The sequence below is a fragment of the Rousettus aegyptiacus genome, unplaced genomic scaffold, assembly GCF_014176215.1.
Source record: "Rousettus aegyptiacus isolate mRouAeg1 unplaced genomic scaffold, mRouAeg1.p scaffold_m13_p_13, whole genome shotgun sequence".
NCBI classification, from domain to species: Eukaryota; Metazoa; Chordata; class Mammalia; order Chiroptera; family Pteropodidae; genus Rousettus; species Rousettus aegyptiacus.
The window spans coordinates 353,342-368,515 of NW_023416288.1; the positions used below are offsets into that span (position 1 = coordinate 353,342).

The 15,174-nt window shown below is 36.7% G+C and overlaps 1 protein-coding gene across 9 annotated transcripts in view; it reads left to right on the forward strand.

The window, feature by feature from the left end:
* LAMB4 (laminin subunit beta 4) overlaps positions 1–15,174 on the forward strand; it is a 111,738-nt gene that overhangs the window by 19,295 nt on the left and 77,269 nt on the right. For 8 of the 9 annotated variants that reach the window (XM_036230271.1, XM_016126960.2, XM_016126964.2 and 5 more), the window contains 2 exons: positions 4,951–5,014; positions 13,224–13,381. In XM_036230271.1, coding sequence (XP_036086164.1) covers positions 4,981–5,014; positions 13,224–13,381 — 192 coding nt within the window. In that variant the 5' untranslated portion in view covers positions 4,951–4,980. Of the gene's footprint in view, positions 1–4,947; positions 5,015–13,223; positions 13,382–15,174 lie in introns of all 9 variants that reach the window. The other variant, XM_016126961.2, reaches the window with a different exon arrangement.

Sequence of the window (15,174 nt, forward strand, 5' to 3'; positions counted from 1 at the left end):
TTTCTGTTCAACTTGCAGAAGGGAGAAACAGCAGCCAAAACAGAGTAGAATGCACGCCTTTTCTGCGGAGAGGCTGTTTATCAAACGCTTTTGCACCCATGGGTCTAGGAGCTAGACAGTTTGACATTATATGCCCCTTCCTCATGTCTTCATCTGTTTCATCCAAATTGTTTTGACAAAAAAGAGGACACTCTCTGATAACATGTTGGCCTGAGCACAGCCTTCAAATGAGGGCCAATGAAGTAATATTAGTTAACAGTTAGTAAAGTAGCAATTAGCAATGCCAGAAAGTTAGTTATCATCAGTTTTGTATATTTTATTGTTTACTGCAACACATCATACATTTTAAGACCTGTTTATTGCAACACTTAATATATTTTAAGACCAGCTTCATCTAGCAATATTCATTAAAAAATGACCAAAATGCACCCAGGCCCTTTATAAATAAATTTATATGCTTTTCATTCAAAGAATAGGATATTATATTTATTCATTCCAATTACTTTTACATATATCACTTAAACTCACCAATAAATTTAGCAAGAAATAATTTTCACATAGCTCCTGTGAGGCTTTGCAAATGTCATCTCTGGTAAACCAACCAGAAAAGGGGCACCAATTAAATGGCCAGCTTGAGGAAGGAAGGTATAGATGAGATCATCACAACGCTTGAAATTGTGCTGTATGTGCAACTGTCAGTTTTATAATGCCTAGGTAGTTGATTTTAGATAACAGAACTTCTAAAAGTTGCCAGACTTACTATAACACGCATCTAGTATGGGGCATAGATCACCTGAAACAAAATAAAACAAGGGAGTAAGGACCACATGTTGTATAATTTTTATTTATATGAAGTTTCCAGAATAGGCAAATCCACCAAGAGAGAAAGTGGATTAGTATTTGCCAGGGGCTGCAGGAAGAGGCAGATGGAGGCTAACTGCCAAAGGATATGGAATTTTTTGTTTGGGTAATAAAATGTTCTAGAATTAGACAATGGTGATGGTTGCACAGCTTTCTGAATATATTAAAAGACACATTAAAGGTGAATTTATATATATGATTATCTCAGTAAAGCTATCACCAAAAAGTAAAAAGATGAAAAATAGAATATACTTTATGCCTTAAAGGAAGTAGTAAGTGCTATGGAGATAAGAATACCCCTAGAGATGAACAGTTTCATAGGAGAAACTTCACATATGAAAGAAAGAAAACTCCCCTTTTTTGTTTTCTCCCTAGAAGCTTATGAACAATATAATACCTTCTATTCTGATGGGGAAATTATTTTTGGATATTGAGGGGCTAGAAAAGAAGCCCATTACTGAGAAAGCTCTAAGAAGAGCATGCATGCTCAGATAGGAGCAGATCTATCCACTTGCCCTGCAGTGTCTAACTGGGGGAGCAGCAAGACCACACAGTGGTCCTGCCACTCAGATTCTCATGAAGTGTTAGCTGCTGTCCCAGAAGCAGCAGCAGCTCTGATTTTCATAGTGTGGACTTGTGAGCTACTTAGGACAGTGGTTTATAAACTTGAGCATTTAGCAGATTCACCTGGAGGGCTTGTAAAAGCACAGAGAGCTAGGCTCTATCCCTAGAGTGTCTGAATTAGTAGGTCCTGGGCTAGGGCTTGATAATGGCATTTCTAACAAGTTTCCAGGTGACATCGATGCTGCTTATCCAGTAGGGTGGCCAGCATCTGGCTTTGCCAAGGATTCAGGGAGATTCCCAGGACTCGGGGACTTTCAGGGCTAAAACCAGAAAAGTCCCAGACAAACCAGCATGAATCGGTCACCCAACTAAATCCATGAACCACACTTTGAGGACCACTGTTTAAAGATATAAGATAAAATTTAGATTTGAAGGGTAAGAGGAGGAGGAATCCAGGATGACCCTCGAATTTCTGGCCTAAGTATGTCAGTCGATGGCAATGCCAGTGGGTCCCAAACCTTGCTATATATTGGAACCATCTGAAATTTTTAAACCATCCTGATACCCAGACTCCATCTCCAGATATTCTGATTTAATTGGTAAGAAGTGTTACCTAGGTAGCAGGATTTTTAAAGCTCCCCAGGTGATTCTAATGCATAGTAAAGTCAGGGAACCACATGCCCTTCTCTTAGAATTGAACCCATGAGGATAGCAGGCATGTGGGGTAAATTAATGAGTTTTAGGTGTTCATGAGCCATTGGTGTTTCTCAACCCGGATTGCATATTAGAATCCTGTGGGGAGCATCTTTTTTTAATTAATTAATTTTTAAATTAAGTTTATTGGGGTAACATTGTTTAATACAATTATATAATTTTCAGGTATACATTATTATTTGACATCTGTGTATTCTGTTGTGTGTTTACCACCCAAAGTCCAGTTTCCTTCAGCTACCATATATTTAACCCCCTTAACCCACTTCCCCCCAAACCCTATATTTGACCCTCTTTACCCCGTCCACCTCCCCTACCTCCCCCACCCCACTAGTAACCACTAGTCTATAGTCCTCTGGTAACCACTAACCTATAGTCCATGTCCATGAGTCTCTGTTCATTTGTCCTGTTCATTTGTTGCTTTTAGGTTTATATCCCACATATAAGTGATATCATGTGGTTTTCAACTTTTTCTGTCTGGCTTATTTCGCTTAGCATGATTATCTTAAGGTCCATCCATGTTGTCGCAAATGGCAGTATTTCATCTCTTCTTATGGCTGAGGAAGATTCCATTGTATATATGTACCATAGCTTCTTTATCCAGTCATCTATTGTAGGGCACTTCGATTTTCGATTACTTCCATGTCCTGGCCACTGTGAATAATGCTACTATGAACATTGGTGTGCAAATATTATTTTTGGATATGGGTTTTCAAGTCTTTGGGGTAAATACCCAGTAGAGGGATTACTGGATCACAGCAATTGGTAGATCAATTCTTAGTTTTTTGAGGAAACTCCGTACTGTTTTCCATAGTAAAATTGGTGGCCTGTACCAATTTGCAGTCCCACCAGCAGTGTATAAGGGTTCCTTTTTCTGATGAGAATATTAAAGACATTGACACATGGGTCCCACCCCCAGAGATTCTGATTGAATTGGTCTGAGTTAGGCCTGAGCATTGATAGTTTAAAAGTCTCTTCAGGTACAAATCATAAAATATTATCCAACTTTAAAAAGAAAGGAATGAAGCCTGTAGGCAAGAGTTCTGAATCTTGGACAACATTAGGACTGGGGATTTCATGTCATCAAAAGCGTAGCTGGGTAATTGACCAAAACCACATGCTTTAAACAAGGAAAGAGCAACAAGAATGCCACCTAGAAAAAGTGCTCGGGGTCAGGTGGCCCACACAGGATGGACCTTCCTAAGGCTCCATTCTGGATTCTCCTATAGGTCTTTGCAAGGTTTTCTATGAGGCTATTAATCCAAAACTGCAGACTTTTATAACAGATGCAGCTCATTTTCAGTTAGAAATGCTTCAGGCGTAGATACTTCTCAGTCATTTTCTTTGATATTTGACGTCCAAATGACCCCCAAACTGTTTAAGTAGCTTAGATCACAGACTGGGAAATTTGCCTAAAATGAAGCCTTTCAAAACACTCTTTAAAAGATTTTTTAAGGAAGCTGGCATCTGGATTTTGGAGGGTGGCATTCAAGGCAAAGGAACTGGGATGAGAAGAGAGTTCGGCAAGCAGGAAGTGATGTTCTTGTGTGTGAGTGCAGGAAAATGAGATTAGAGAGATAAGGATGTGGGATTAGCAGAATAAATAAAGAATTCTTTAGAAAAAGCCTTGAAGGTCAGAATGTCAAAAATAATTCTCACTGGCAAATATAAGACAAATGTTTTTTACACTCACTACTACTCAAATAAATACATTAAAATGATGAGGTATGATTTTTTTTTACTTTTTAAATTGACAAAGCTTTAAAAATCCATAATGCTCACTGTTAGTAATGGCTCAGGTCAACAGCCATAGGCTCTTGGTGGGTATAAATTGGGACAAACTTTCTGAATGGCAGTTTGACAGTAACATCAAAAGCTTTACACATACATGCTCTTTAATTCATTATTTCCACTCCATTTAATATATCCTGGGGAATAATTAAAAGGCATATAAAAGATGTCAATTAAGGATATGAACAAAGATTTAGCAAAAATATTTATAACAGAGAATATTAGAAATAAAGTACACATCACCAGGAGATTTGTTAAATAAATTCTGGTTCCTGCATTCATAGGAATATTATCCAGTAATTTAAAACACTGATGCAGAAGAGCCTTTTACTTTCTCTCCTCCCAGCCCACGGAGATGCATGTATACTCCCATGTAGGTCAGGGCTCCCACAACAGTGATTTGGGGAGCCCTCTATCCAGAGGGGCGTAGTGAAATCTAAAACAAAAACACATATTTTGTTTGTGGAAGCCCCCAGTTGATCCTGATGTCCCTCACTAGATTGAAAATCACTCCTGTAAAAATGTGTTTGTTGGTACAGAAAGATGTCTGGGATATATTGATTGGAAGAAGCATATAATGTATCATTTTGGGAAAATATTTACATGCAATGAAAAAAGCATGGAAGAACCACTTTTCTCTAAATGGTGGTACTATGAATAACAATTCCTTTATTTTGTCCATCTGATTTTTTTATTTTTTCAATAATGAGTTGACATTAATAGTATAATTTGAGTACTTTTCTAAATAACAAGATGAGCAAAAATAGGTTAAAATTGAAATATGCAAAGAGAATTATATTTGTTTCTTATTTCCTACAAATGATTGTATTCTGTAATTTCAAAATAGACAACAAATATTTGTAAAAATTGTATACACTCTTATTTTTAAAGGAATTGGGCGCTATCAGTATTTTGTGTCCCTAAAGGGTAAGAACTATCAGACAAAATTTCAAATAATTAAAAATTGATGTCAATTATTATCTATCAATGTCTAATTTTAACTTCTTTTTTTTAACCTAGCAGAATTTGATTTAATCATTTTCTGACAAAAGAATGCAATTTCAACTGACCTTTTTTCTGCACCTTGGTGAGTATTGTTGAAATTCATTTTCTGCTTTGTATTGAATTGTTCTAAAATATTTAGTAGAAATAGTTTTAAAATGTATTCATCTCTTTTTCCTATGCATAGCTCTTCTGTTGTTTGTGTCAAGTAACTAAAAAATTCATTCAAATATGTTCAGTATCCACGCATAGCTGTTTCTATCATTCTTTAACCGAATATTATCATCAGCAGATAAGTAGAGAGTAAGATACTTAAAAAACTAAAGTACTGTTAGATTCTTAATTTACAAATGTAATGCATTTTTAAAATAGCTCTGCTTTGAATGTTGTGATTGTCCCAGAGATGAAGTTTCATAAAGGATTTACAGGCAAAATTCCCTCTTCTAACTAAGCAGCAGCTCTGAGCTACAAGGCCAAATTCTCCATGCCTCTGCTGTGTTTAACAAGCTGAGAATAATTTACATTAGTCATAGAGAAGATGTTTTCAACAATTACTCTCTTTGATCCTAACTATAACAGACCCGCTTTGGGTTACTAAGTACTAATAAATTGCTTAGAATCTTCTCTTCAAAGATTCATACTGAATTTCTTTGTGGCAGCAAACTTTAAGAATCTCATCTTTTAATTTTGCAATTTTCAAACCCTGAGGCAGTTTCCCAGTTAGATTTGCTGGTAATGGAGGAAAAAACAGCTCTAGATGGGAAATGCTCTCTGTTGAAAATTCTCTGCCTCAGAGAGGTGAGTCACAAGCCAGTGGGAGCGGAGACTCATTATGCTGCACCCCCAGAACAATCCAGATTTGGCCTCAGATAGTCAGAGAAGAGTTGTTTAATCTACATCTGCCTTGGACGTTATCTTTGGGACTAAACCAATATTCAATATCAGAAGCAACCACTAATTTTGCTGTACCTCCTCCCCAGCCTCTATAGAGGAGAATTTATACCTTGCCAAAGTTCTAAACCACCCCACAGTTGCTCAGAGAGTCCTTCTCAATCAGGAGACCCCTCTCTCTGGAGGAAAGATCTTCAAAACTAAATTAGCTTGGGCAGAAAAGGCTTCACTGCAATAGATCCTGGACTTCTAAACCTAAGGTACCTTGATCTAGCTCAAATTTCTGAGGTTGCCTATAATTGAATTACCAACCAGTTTAACTGTACAATATCAACTTGGGTATTTACTGGTTTTTAGTTTGACCATAGGCATTTATATAAATACTGGAACATATTTAAATACTTTGTCTTGCATTCTGACTAAGGAAAATAAGGAGAAAGAATCATAAAATGTGTGGCGGCCCCAGGTTTTGAGAACTGGATACAAAGTGCAAACTTTATCTAATGTGCATTCTTTATACATTTTCTTACTCATAATAAATGTGTGAGTACATAAATATATGGGTATGTTTACAGCCTCTAAAACTTTGAAGTACACTTTAAAGTATATAAAAACATCTCGTGCGTTTCAGAAGATTATAACTATACAAAATTACTGAGAGATTATATAATAATGGTTATTTCTACAAAGCAATCCTTCACTTTACAGAAAATTTGCTTTGCATTTTCTTTAAATGACCAGATCTCTTCTAGACATTATTAATAAGATCCTATTTTCAAGTCATATGTCACTTTTGAGAAATATGTTGATTTTTTTTTAGACATAAATATCTTTATTCTCTGAATCAGTTCCAACCTATTGCTAATATAATGATCTGGCAATTGAATTATTAACCCAGGAAGGAAATTGTTGATTGTGTTTATCTTCAGGCATGATGCTTTAACTACTTACAAATATTTTAGACCTGAAATTCATTTAGAATATTACATAAATAATAATAGTTCAGTTTCCCTAAGTCCTGAAATAATTTTATTTCTGAAAAGCACACACCTGATCAAAACAAGTTTGGCCAAGTCAGTTTATAAAAACAGGTTATATCTCTAAGGCAACAATTCCAATAAAATAATTCAGGATGGAACTTGTCTAAAAAATAAATCCCCGGAAGGGAAGTCTCAGTTAATCCACATGTAAAATTAGCAGAGATTTTATACCTGACCTCATTTCAAAAAACCTCTGTCAGTTGGAATCCAAACTTCTGATTAGTTATTTATCTAGAAAATAAAAAGAATCTGTATTTGGATTGTTGGGTGAATAAAAGGAAAAATCCATGTTAACTAATCTAGGATCATTTATTATATAATGAAACAAAAAATTTATGATGGAACTAAATTTCTTCGCATATCTATTTCAAAGAAAGAGAAAGAAATGCACCTTTGTCTTAGAATAATAATCTTTGCAATGAGGTTGAAGATAGAAAATTCCCCGTTTAAACTGACATTTGTAATCCGTGGGACAGGAGACATGATGTATCATATTCTTAGCTGTAGAACTGTGATCTATGTATGATTACTGCTTGAAAATAACCATAAAATGACCAGAGGGAAAGAATACTTGAAGGGATAGGGGCAAAATGGCATAAATGATAGAAGTTTTGTTCACCTCCTCTTATGACCAAATCAAAGTAGCGACAGAAACATGGAGCAAATAGCAAGCAGAGTTACCTAGGGTCTAGATGAACAGAAGCCCTACAGCTAGGGAGAGTAAGAAGAAGTCACCTTGCAATGGTAAGAGGTGAGATGGAACGAGGACACGAGGCTTCCCAGTTCCCAGTGGCTGAGTGGAACAGAGTCTACTAAAGCTGCTGTCAACAGTCCCAGACATTCCTCTTAAAGGGGCCATGCCCAAGACCAGACTTTTGTGGTGACGGACTCGCTGGGTCTGAGCACCAGCCTGCACTGGTTGCTTGGGGGCACCAGGGACTTACAGGGGGACACTGAGTTGTTGGAGTGAGAGCCAGAGGTGAGGCCCTCTCCCTGGCAGAAGTGCTGGCAGTATCCATTGTTCAACTATTGAGCCCTCTCCACTCCCAGTGTGCAGAACCAGCTCTGCCATAGCTGAGACTTCTTCAAACTGGGTAACAGAGGTCACTTCACTCAGAGGATTCTCTGAGACTCTGCCTCCCCTAACTCATAGCCCCACCCAAGCCACATCCAGGTGTGGTCTCTGCCAGTCCAATGCTTCTTGCTGAGCAGCTCCAAGACTCATACTGGTGACAGCTGACCTCGGTTTCTGGCATGGCCTCTTGAGGCAACTATAAGCACAGCATCTCTGAATTGCTTACTGAACCTTAACTGGTGGCCCTAGAGGGGACCAGGCTGGGGCTAAACTCGGCCTGTAGCTGAGCCCCTCTCAGGACTGCGCCTATGGACACCTACTATAAGAAGCCACACTAATAAGACTGGGAGACTTAGGAGCTTTGCTTAGTACATAGAAACAGACACAGAAAGGCAGGCAAATGGGAAGACAAAGAAGCAGAAACCATATGAAAGAACAGAACAGAGATCCAGGAATAATGGAGTCAAGCAATCTAACAGAAACTGAGTTCGAAATACTGGTTATAAAGATGTTCAATGAACTTAGGGGAAGTGTAGATGAACTCAGTGAGAACTTTAACAAAGAGATAAAAACATAAAAATGGAAATGGAAATTATAAAAGGGAACCATTCAGAAATAAAATACACATTATCTGAGATGAAGGGTATATTAGAAGGGATCAACAGAGTAGATAAGAAGAGTATCAAACCACCAATATAAAGGATAGGGAAGCCAAGGACACCCAAACAGGACAGCAAGAAAAAGAAGCCAAGACTTTAATAATAATTTAAGGAGCCTAGGGACACAATTAAATGTAAAAATATCCATACATAGAGGTAGCTGAAGGAAAACAAGAAGTTGAAGATATATTTGAAGAAATAAGGATGGAAAACTTTTCTCACCTGGTGAAGGAATAGACACACAATCCCAGAGAGCTCAGAGAATCCTAAAAAAGATGAACCCAAAGAGGCCCACACCAAGACACGTCATAATTAAAATGTCAAAGTTTAAATACAAAGAGAAAATCTTAAAAACATCAAGAGAAAAGCAATTAGTTACCTACAAGGGAGCACCCATAAGACTGGCAACTAATTTCTCAAAGGAAACTATGCAGGACAGAAGTGCTTGGCACAAAATATTCAAAGTGATGACAACCCAGGATCTACAACCAAGAATTCTTCATCCAGCAAAGCTATCATTTAGAGTTGAAGGACAGATAAATATTTTCCCAGACCAAAAAAAAAAAAAAAAGCTTAGAGATTCATCATCACCAATATTGATTACGGTAAACATGTGAGGGACATCTTTAAGAAGAAAAACACACACACACACAAAACATATCAAAAACATGAAAAAGGAATGGTAATAACTACATTCCTATCAACAAATACCTCTAATGGAAAAGAATTAAGCGCTCCAACCAAAAGATAGAATGGCTGAATGGATATGAAAACAAGCCCCCTACATATGCTGCCTGAAGAGACTCACTTCAGATTAAAAAATGCACACATACTAAAAGGAGGAGGATGGAAAAAGATATTGCCTTGATAGATCCAGAGGGTACTGTGCTGAATGAAGTAAGTCAGATAAAGACAAATATCACATTATTTCACATATATGTGGAATCTAAAGAACAAAATAAGCAACAACAGCAAACAAAAACAGAAACAAACTCATAGATAGAGAGACTACTTTGAGGGCTACTAGAGAGGAAGGGAGTTGGGCGGATGGTGAAAAAGGACAAATGGATGGTTACAAAATAGTCATGGAGCATACGAAAAATAGCCAACAATGTTGTAATAAATATGTAAGGGAGAAGAGGGGCACTAGATTTAGTGGGGTGACCACTTTGTGAGTTATATAGATCTCTAATCACTATGCTGTACCACTGAAATGAATTTATTACTGTATGCCAACTGTAATTGAAAGAAAAATTCACTGAATTGTACAATGTAAATATTAGCAACTAATTATCTATTATATTTCAATAAGGCTATATAAAAAAAGAATAGTTTGTGTGGGAAATGAATACATAAGAGAAAAAAAACAGTATTTTTCAAAACCCTACATTTTAGATGACAAGTTGAAGGAAAGAAATACATAGATGTAAAATGAGTTTATAAAAAATTCTTCATATTTTTACAATTGAGAAAACTGAGGAGAAACCAAGTTTAGTTCATAGTGCAGTAATTATTTTTTATTTTAGGCTAATCCTCTCACACCTGTCTGTTGAAATCAGGACTTGGCATAAATTTTCATGTCTCAAGAGAAAAGAGTGTAAGAGCAGTTGGAACACGTCATGTTTGTATTATTTTAGAGTGTGGGGTTTACTTGATTGAACATCCAGATGTGATTTGAAGGGAGAGAGGATTTGTGTTTTGTTTTTCTTTTCTTTTTTTTTTTTTTTTTTGAGATAATTACAGGTTCTCATGCAGTTTTAAGAAACAATACAAAGATATCCCATATACCTTTCCCCCAATTTCCCCCAGTGGTAACATCTTCCATAACTATACTACAATATCACAACCAGAAAATTGACATTAGTATAGTTGATCAACTTTATTCAGATGTCGCCAGTTTTACATGTACTTATTTGTGTGTGTGTGTGTGTGTGTGTGTGTGTGTGTGTGTGTAATTCAATGCAATTTTATTCACATGACCATCACCACAATTAACATACGGAATAGTTCTATCACCTTGAGGATCCTTAGTACTACCCCTTTGTATCCACCCCCACCTACTTCTCTCCCTGCCTCCCTAACCCCTGCAATCTGTTCTTCATCTCTATAATTTTGTCATTCAAGAAATGGAATTACGCAGTTTATAATCTTTGAAGTTGGCCTTTTTCACTCAGCATAATCTCTATGAGATTCATCCACATCGTTTAATGTTTCAACAATTCATTCCTTTTTAGTGCTAAGTACTATTCCATGGTGTGGATTCACCACGCTTTGTTTAACCACTTACCCTGAAGGACATCTGTGTTGTTTCCAGTTGTTGGCTATTATAAATAAAGATACTATGGACATTTATATACAGATTTTTGTGTGAAGGTAAATTTAATTTCTCCGGAATAAATATCTAAGAGTGCAATTGCTGGATTATATGATAAGCACATGCTTAGTTTTATAAGGCACTACCATACATTTTCCCCAAAATAGCTGTACCATTTTACATTCCCACAAGTAATTCAGTTTCTCCACATCCTCTTCAGTAACTAGTGTTACTGCTATTTTTTTTTTCAGTTTTAGTCACTCTGATAAGTATGTAGTGCTATCTTATTGTGGTTTTGATTTGCATTTGTTGAACATCTTTTCAGGTGCTTATTTGCCATCTGTATATCTTTTCAGTGAAATGTGTATTCATACCACTTGCCAGTTTCTAATTGGATTGGTTTTTTAATGTTGACTTTTAAGAACATGTTATGTATTTTAGATCAAGTGCTTTGTCAGATATGTGATTTGCAATTACATTTTCCCAGTCTGTAGCTTGCCTTTTTACTTCTTTATAAAGTTTTTAAAACTTTGTAAAATTTAAAATTTAAAAAAAATTTTAAAAAATTTCGATGAGGTCAAGTTTACCATTTCCTATGTGTTATAGGAGACTTATAGTTTTATATTTTACATTTAAAGCCATTATCCATTTTTTGTTAATATTTGTGTGAGGTTTTGGGTACAGCTCCTTATTTTGCCTATGGATGTCCAATTGCTCCATCGCTATTTGCTGAAAAATTTATCCTTCCTCTATTAAATTGCCTTTGCACCTCAAAAATTAGTTGAGCATATTTGTATGAATCTATTTCTGGATTCTTTATTCTGTTCCATTGGTATATGTCTCTACCAATATTACATTCTCTTGTTTACTGTAGCCACAGAGTAAGCCTTAATATCAAGTAGAGTGACTTTCAAAATTATTTTAGCTATTCTAGGTCCTGTGTCTTTCAATCTGCTTTATTTCTGCAAAATTATCATGTCTATAATTTGAAATGCAATCAAGAAAAATCTAGTGCCTAGATTTTGGGCTTGAGAGTCAAACAGAATTCTAATCTTTAAGCTGAATTTAAAAAGTTACTATACTATCCTATTCAAATATACCTTAAAAGAAGAAATATAACTATTTCTATAAATAGCTATCAATAAAATATTATAGTGGACTCGCATTAACTTTATATGTGTATTAATCTTAGACCTTAGCCCTAGTGAGATTCTACTTTGTTTTATTCAATCTTCCCAACAGTAAACAAATCTATTAATGTGTTATGAGTTATAAAATATAACTTTAACATAAAATAGCAAACCCTGTAGGCAAACGCTACAGGCAAGAAATAATTTAGATTACCCTACCCACCCCACATTCACATATAGAGGTTTAACATTTATCTTAAATCAGAATTTAACATGCTAAAACAAACAGAACTTTAAAAATATTTTTTTTAACTGAGATTAAGAATATTATCTCAGAGGCCACACATGAAAAGTAGAGAATTGAGTTGTTAATTGAGATAGGGTTTCTCTTGCTATTATGTTATCTCTCTTGTGACCAAAGCCCTTTAGGACAGATCTGTTGGAGAGCAGGTATCAAAGGATAAGTGTGCTACCCAGACCAGAACTCTGTCTCTCACTTTATCCCAAAAGGTCATGATTTGTTCCATGGTGCATATGAGTTAAACAATCCAGGTTAAAAAGGAGTAAATTGAATTTACATGTTTTAGGAGAAAATTATTTCTCAAGAATTTCTTAAATTCTCCAATTGATTTCATACAGGTTGGAACAACCAGTAGAAGAGTAGAATTCTCCTTCTTCATAGATGTGCATTAGTCTTCGTGCCAGCACAGAGAGGCTGCCTCAGATCAGGTTTCCTAGAAGCAGACCCTGAGACAGGGATTCGTATGCACATGATTTACAGAAGGAGTACTCTGAGGAGCAAGAGTAGAGAAGTGAAGACGGAATATGGTCTCAGCTGGAGTCAGGCTTCAGCCTCCTCCCAGGAGAGGTTCTGATCATAAATTGCGCCATGGAGTTGATCCCAGCCTGAGACAATCAAGCCAGCCTTCAAACTGTATATTCCTCAGTCATTGGCTATAGGCTGGCCCAGATGGGGACATGAATGCAGATGGTATAACCTCTCAGGCCGAAAGATTGCCATCAGCCTGAGGGCACCAGTAGCATTCATGATGAGGGTCATAATGATCAACAGAACTGTTGTTAACAATAAATGGACTGTTAACTTTCCTACTTAACCAGGTACTTCTTTAAGCCTTCTGCTACCCTTAGACTGCCTTCTACATAGCTGTTTCTATTGTGTTCAAGGGTTGCTCAGTTATACAAAAGCTGAGGATGAATGCAACAGGGGTGCCTGTCATCCTACCACCGGCAACCTCCTGGTGGGCCGCAACACACAGCTCATGGCATCTTCTACCTGCGGGCTAAATGGAGCCCAGAAATACTGCATCCTCAGCTACCTTGAGGTGAGTTGGTTCTTTGTTTACTTGTTTGGACATTATTTAATCAATGATGTAGACTTTTCCAAGTACATCTGGGGCTGTCCAGACAATAGTTAAGGAGGTAACACTCCTTCCTGAACATCTGAGACACAAATGATACAATTCGAAGTCTAGAAAACCTTGACAGATTAGAAAATAGGGAAGATCTGCCTAGTCTATTTCTCGTTATCTTTAGAATTAGATATAAAAGACTGTTATGTTCAGTCTTCATAGGAAATTACTATAAAATGTGCTATCCTATTTGGCTGCCTTAGTGACAGCCACAGAGTGAACAATGGAGACTAAAGACCTCCCAGGGCCTCAAGACCATTATGGAAAGCAGGAGTTCTTATTCTCCTCCCTTAGAGACAGAAGGTTGTGGAACTTGGAATTCTTTGTAGGCCAGCTTTGCAATGCCACTTGGAAATTGTCTTGCCTCAAAACTATAAAATCCTAATGTGAACATTATTTTAAGGCCTTTTTTTTCTTAAAGACCAGTTTTATAAAAGGATCTGTTGATTTATAGGTTTTTTTCTTCCCCATACTGGAAGCAAAGCAAGCACCCAAGGTCATCTGTGCATCATACCTGTTGAAAAACCTGAGGAAATCACTTCAATCCTTCAATAAGAGGATGTGCAGAAAGGAAGTTGAACACAAGCCAGTGTTAGTGGCCTGGGCTTTCCATGTATTGTTCATTTAAGGCAACTCCTGGAAGCCTCTGGGAAATGCTTTATATTCTAATTGTTTTTTTAGCAAAAGAAGATGATTATGAATAAGTGAAGACAATACCATAGTACTTAGCACTGTTCTAAGTTTGGGAAGTATTTGTATAAGAAAACAAATTCTCTACATGTGCAAGGAAATGACACTGTTAAAGTTGTGCTCAACTCTGGGTCAGGTGGGATGGATGGCACTTCAAGTGACTTTACAAAGTCCAGGTCCTGTGGACAAAGAAGTGGTTCTCAACTCTAATATTGAAAATTTCCAACACTGACATCACTCATCCTGTTCTTCAAGCACTGGCATTTACTAACTATCGTCATAGCCAACTCATGACATACTCAGACATTAATTAGAAATTGATGTTTCTGTATCTTAATTTCACATCACCAAAAATAGAAGTAAATCAAACTTCAGAAGCCTCCTTTGTCTAGAGAATCACAGAAAGCTTAAAAATCTTAGAGCTGGAAAAAAAATCCCAAAATATCTTCATAGTATTATAGGTGGAGCTACAAGTGTTCATCTGCATAAGCATGGAGGGTGTTTTTTTCCCCATCCGTTATCTAACAAATTGCTACCAAGCAAAGAATTCTTTTCTGAAGCTCAAGTCAACATTGTCCCACAGTTTATCCAAGCTGGGTCTCCCACTTACTGACTACAACTAAGCATCCTCCACAGACAGCACCAGCAAAGACTATGCTTCCAAATTGTTTACAGAAAGAATGGCCCGCAAACCCAGAAGTTCAACCTTTTCTCCAATAATTTCCATAGTATTATTGGAAATACTATGAAGTCTTGACATCTTTAGGGCCTCTGCTGCTCTTTTAAGATAGGTCTGGGTCAAGCCTCTCCACATGCAGAATGGATCTAGCTTCCATTATTCCTTAATTTCCAAAGGGCATTTTGGTTTTCTTCAAGTATAAGGCTTATGGTGGCCAGTGATTATAAAAGGATTACATGATTCTCTTGAAAGGCTGATTCACTTTGACAGACTCTACCTGAAACAGTCATCGAAATCATCATGTATTCATTCAACAAATTTTATTGAGCATCTACTG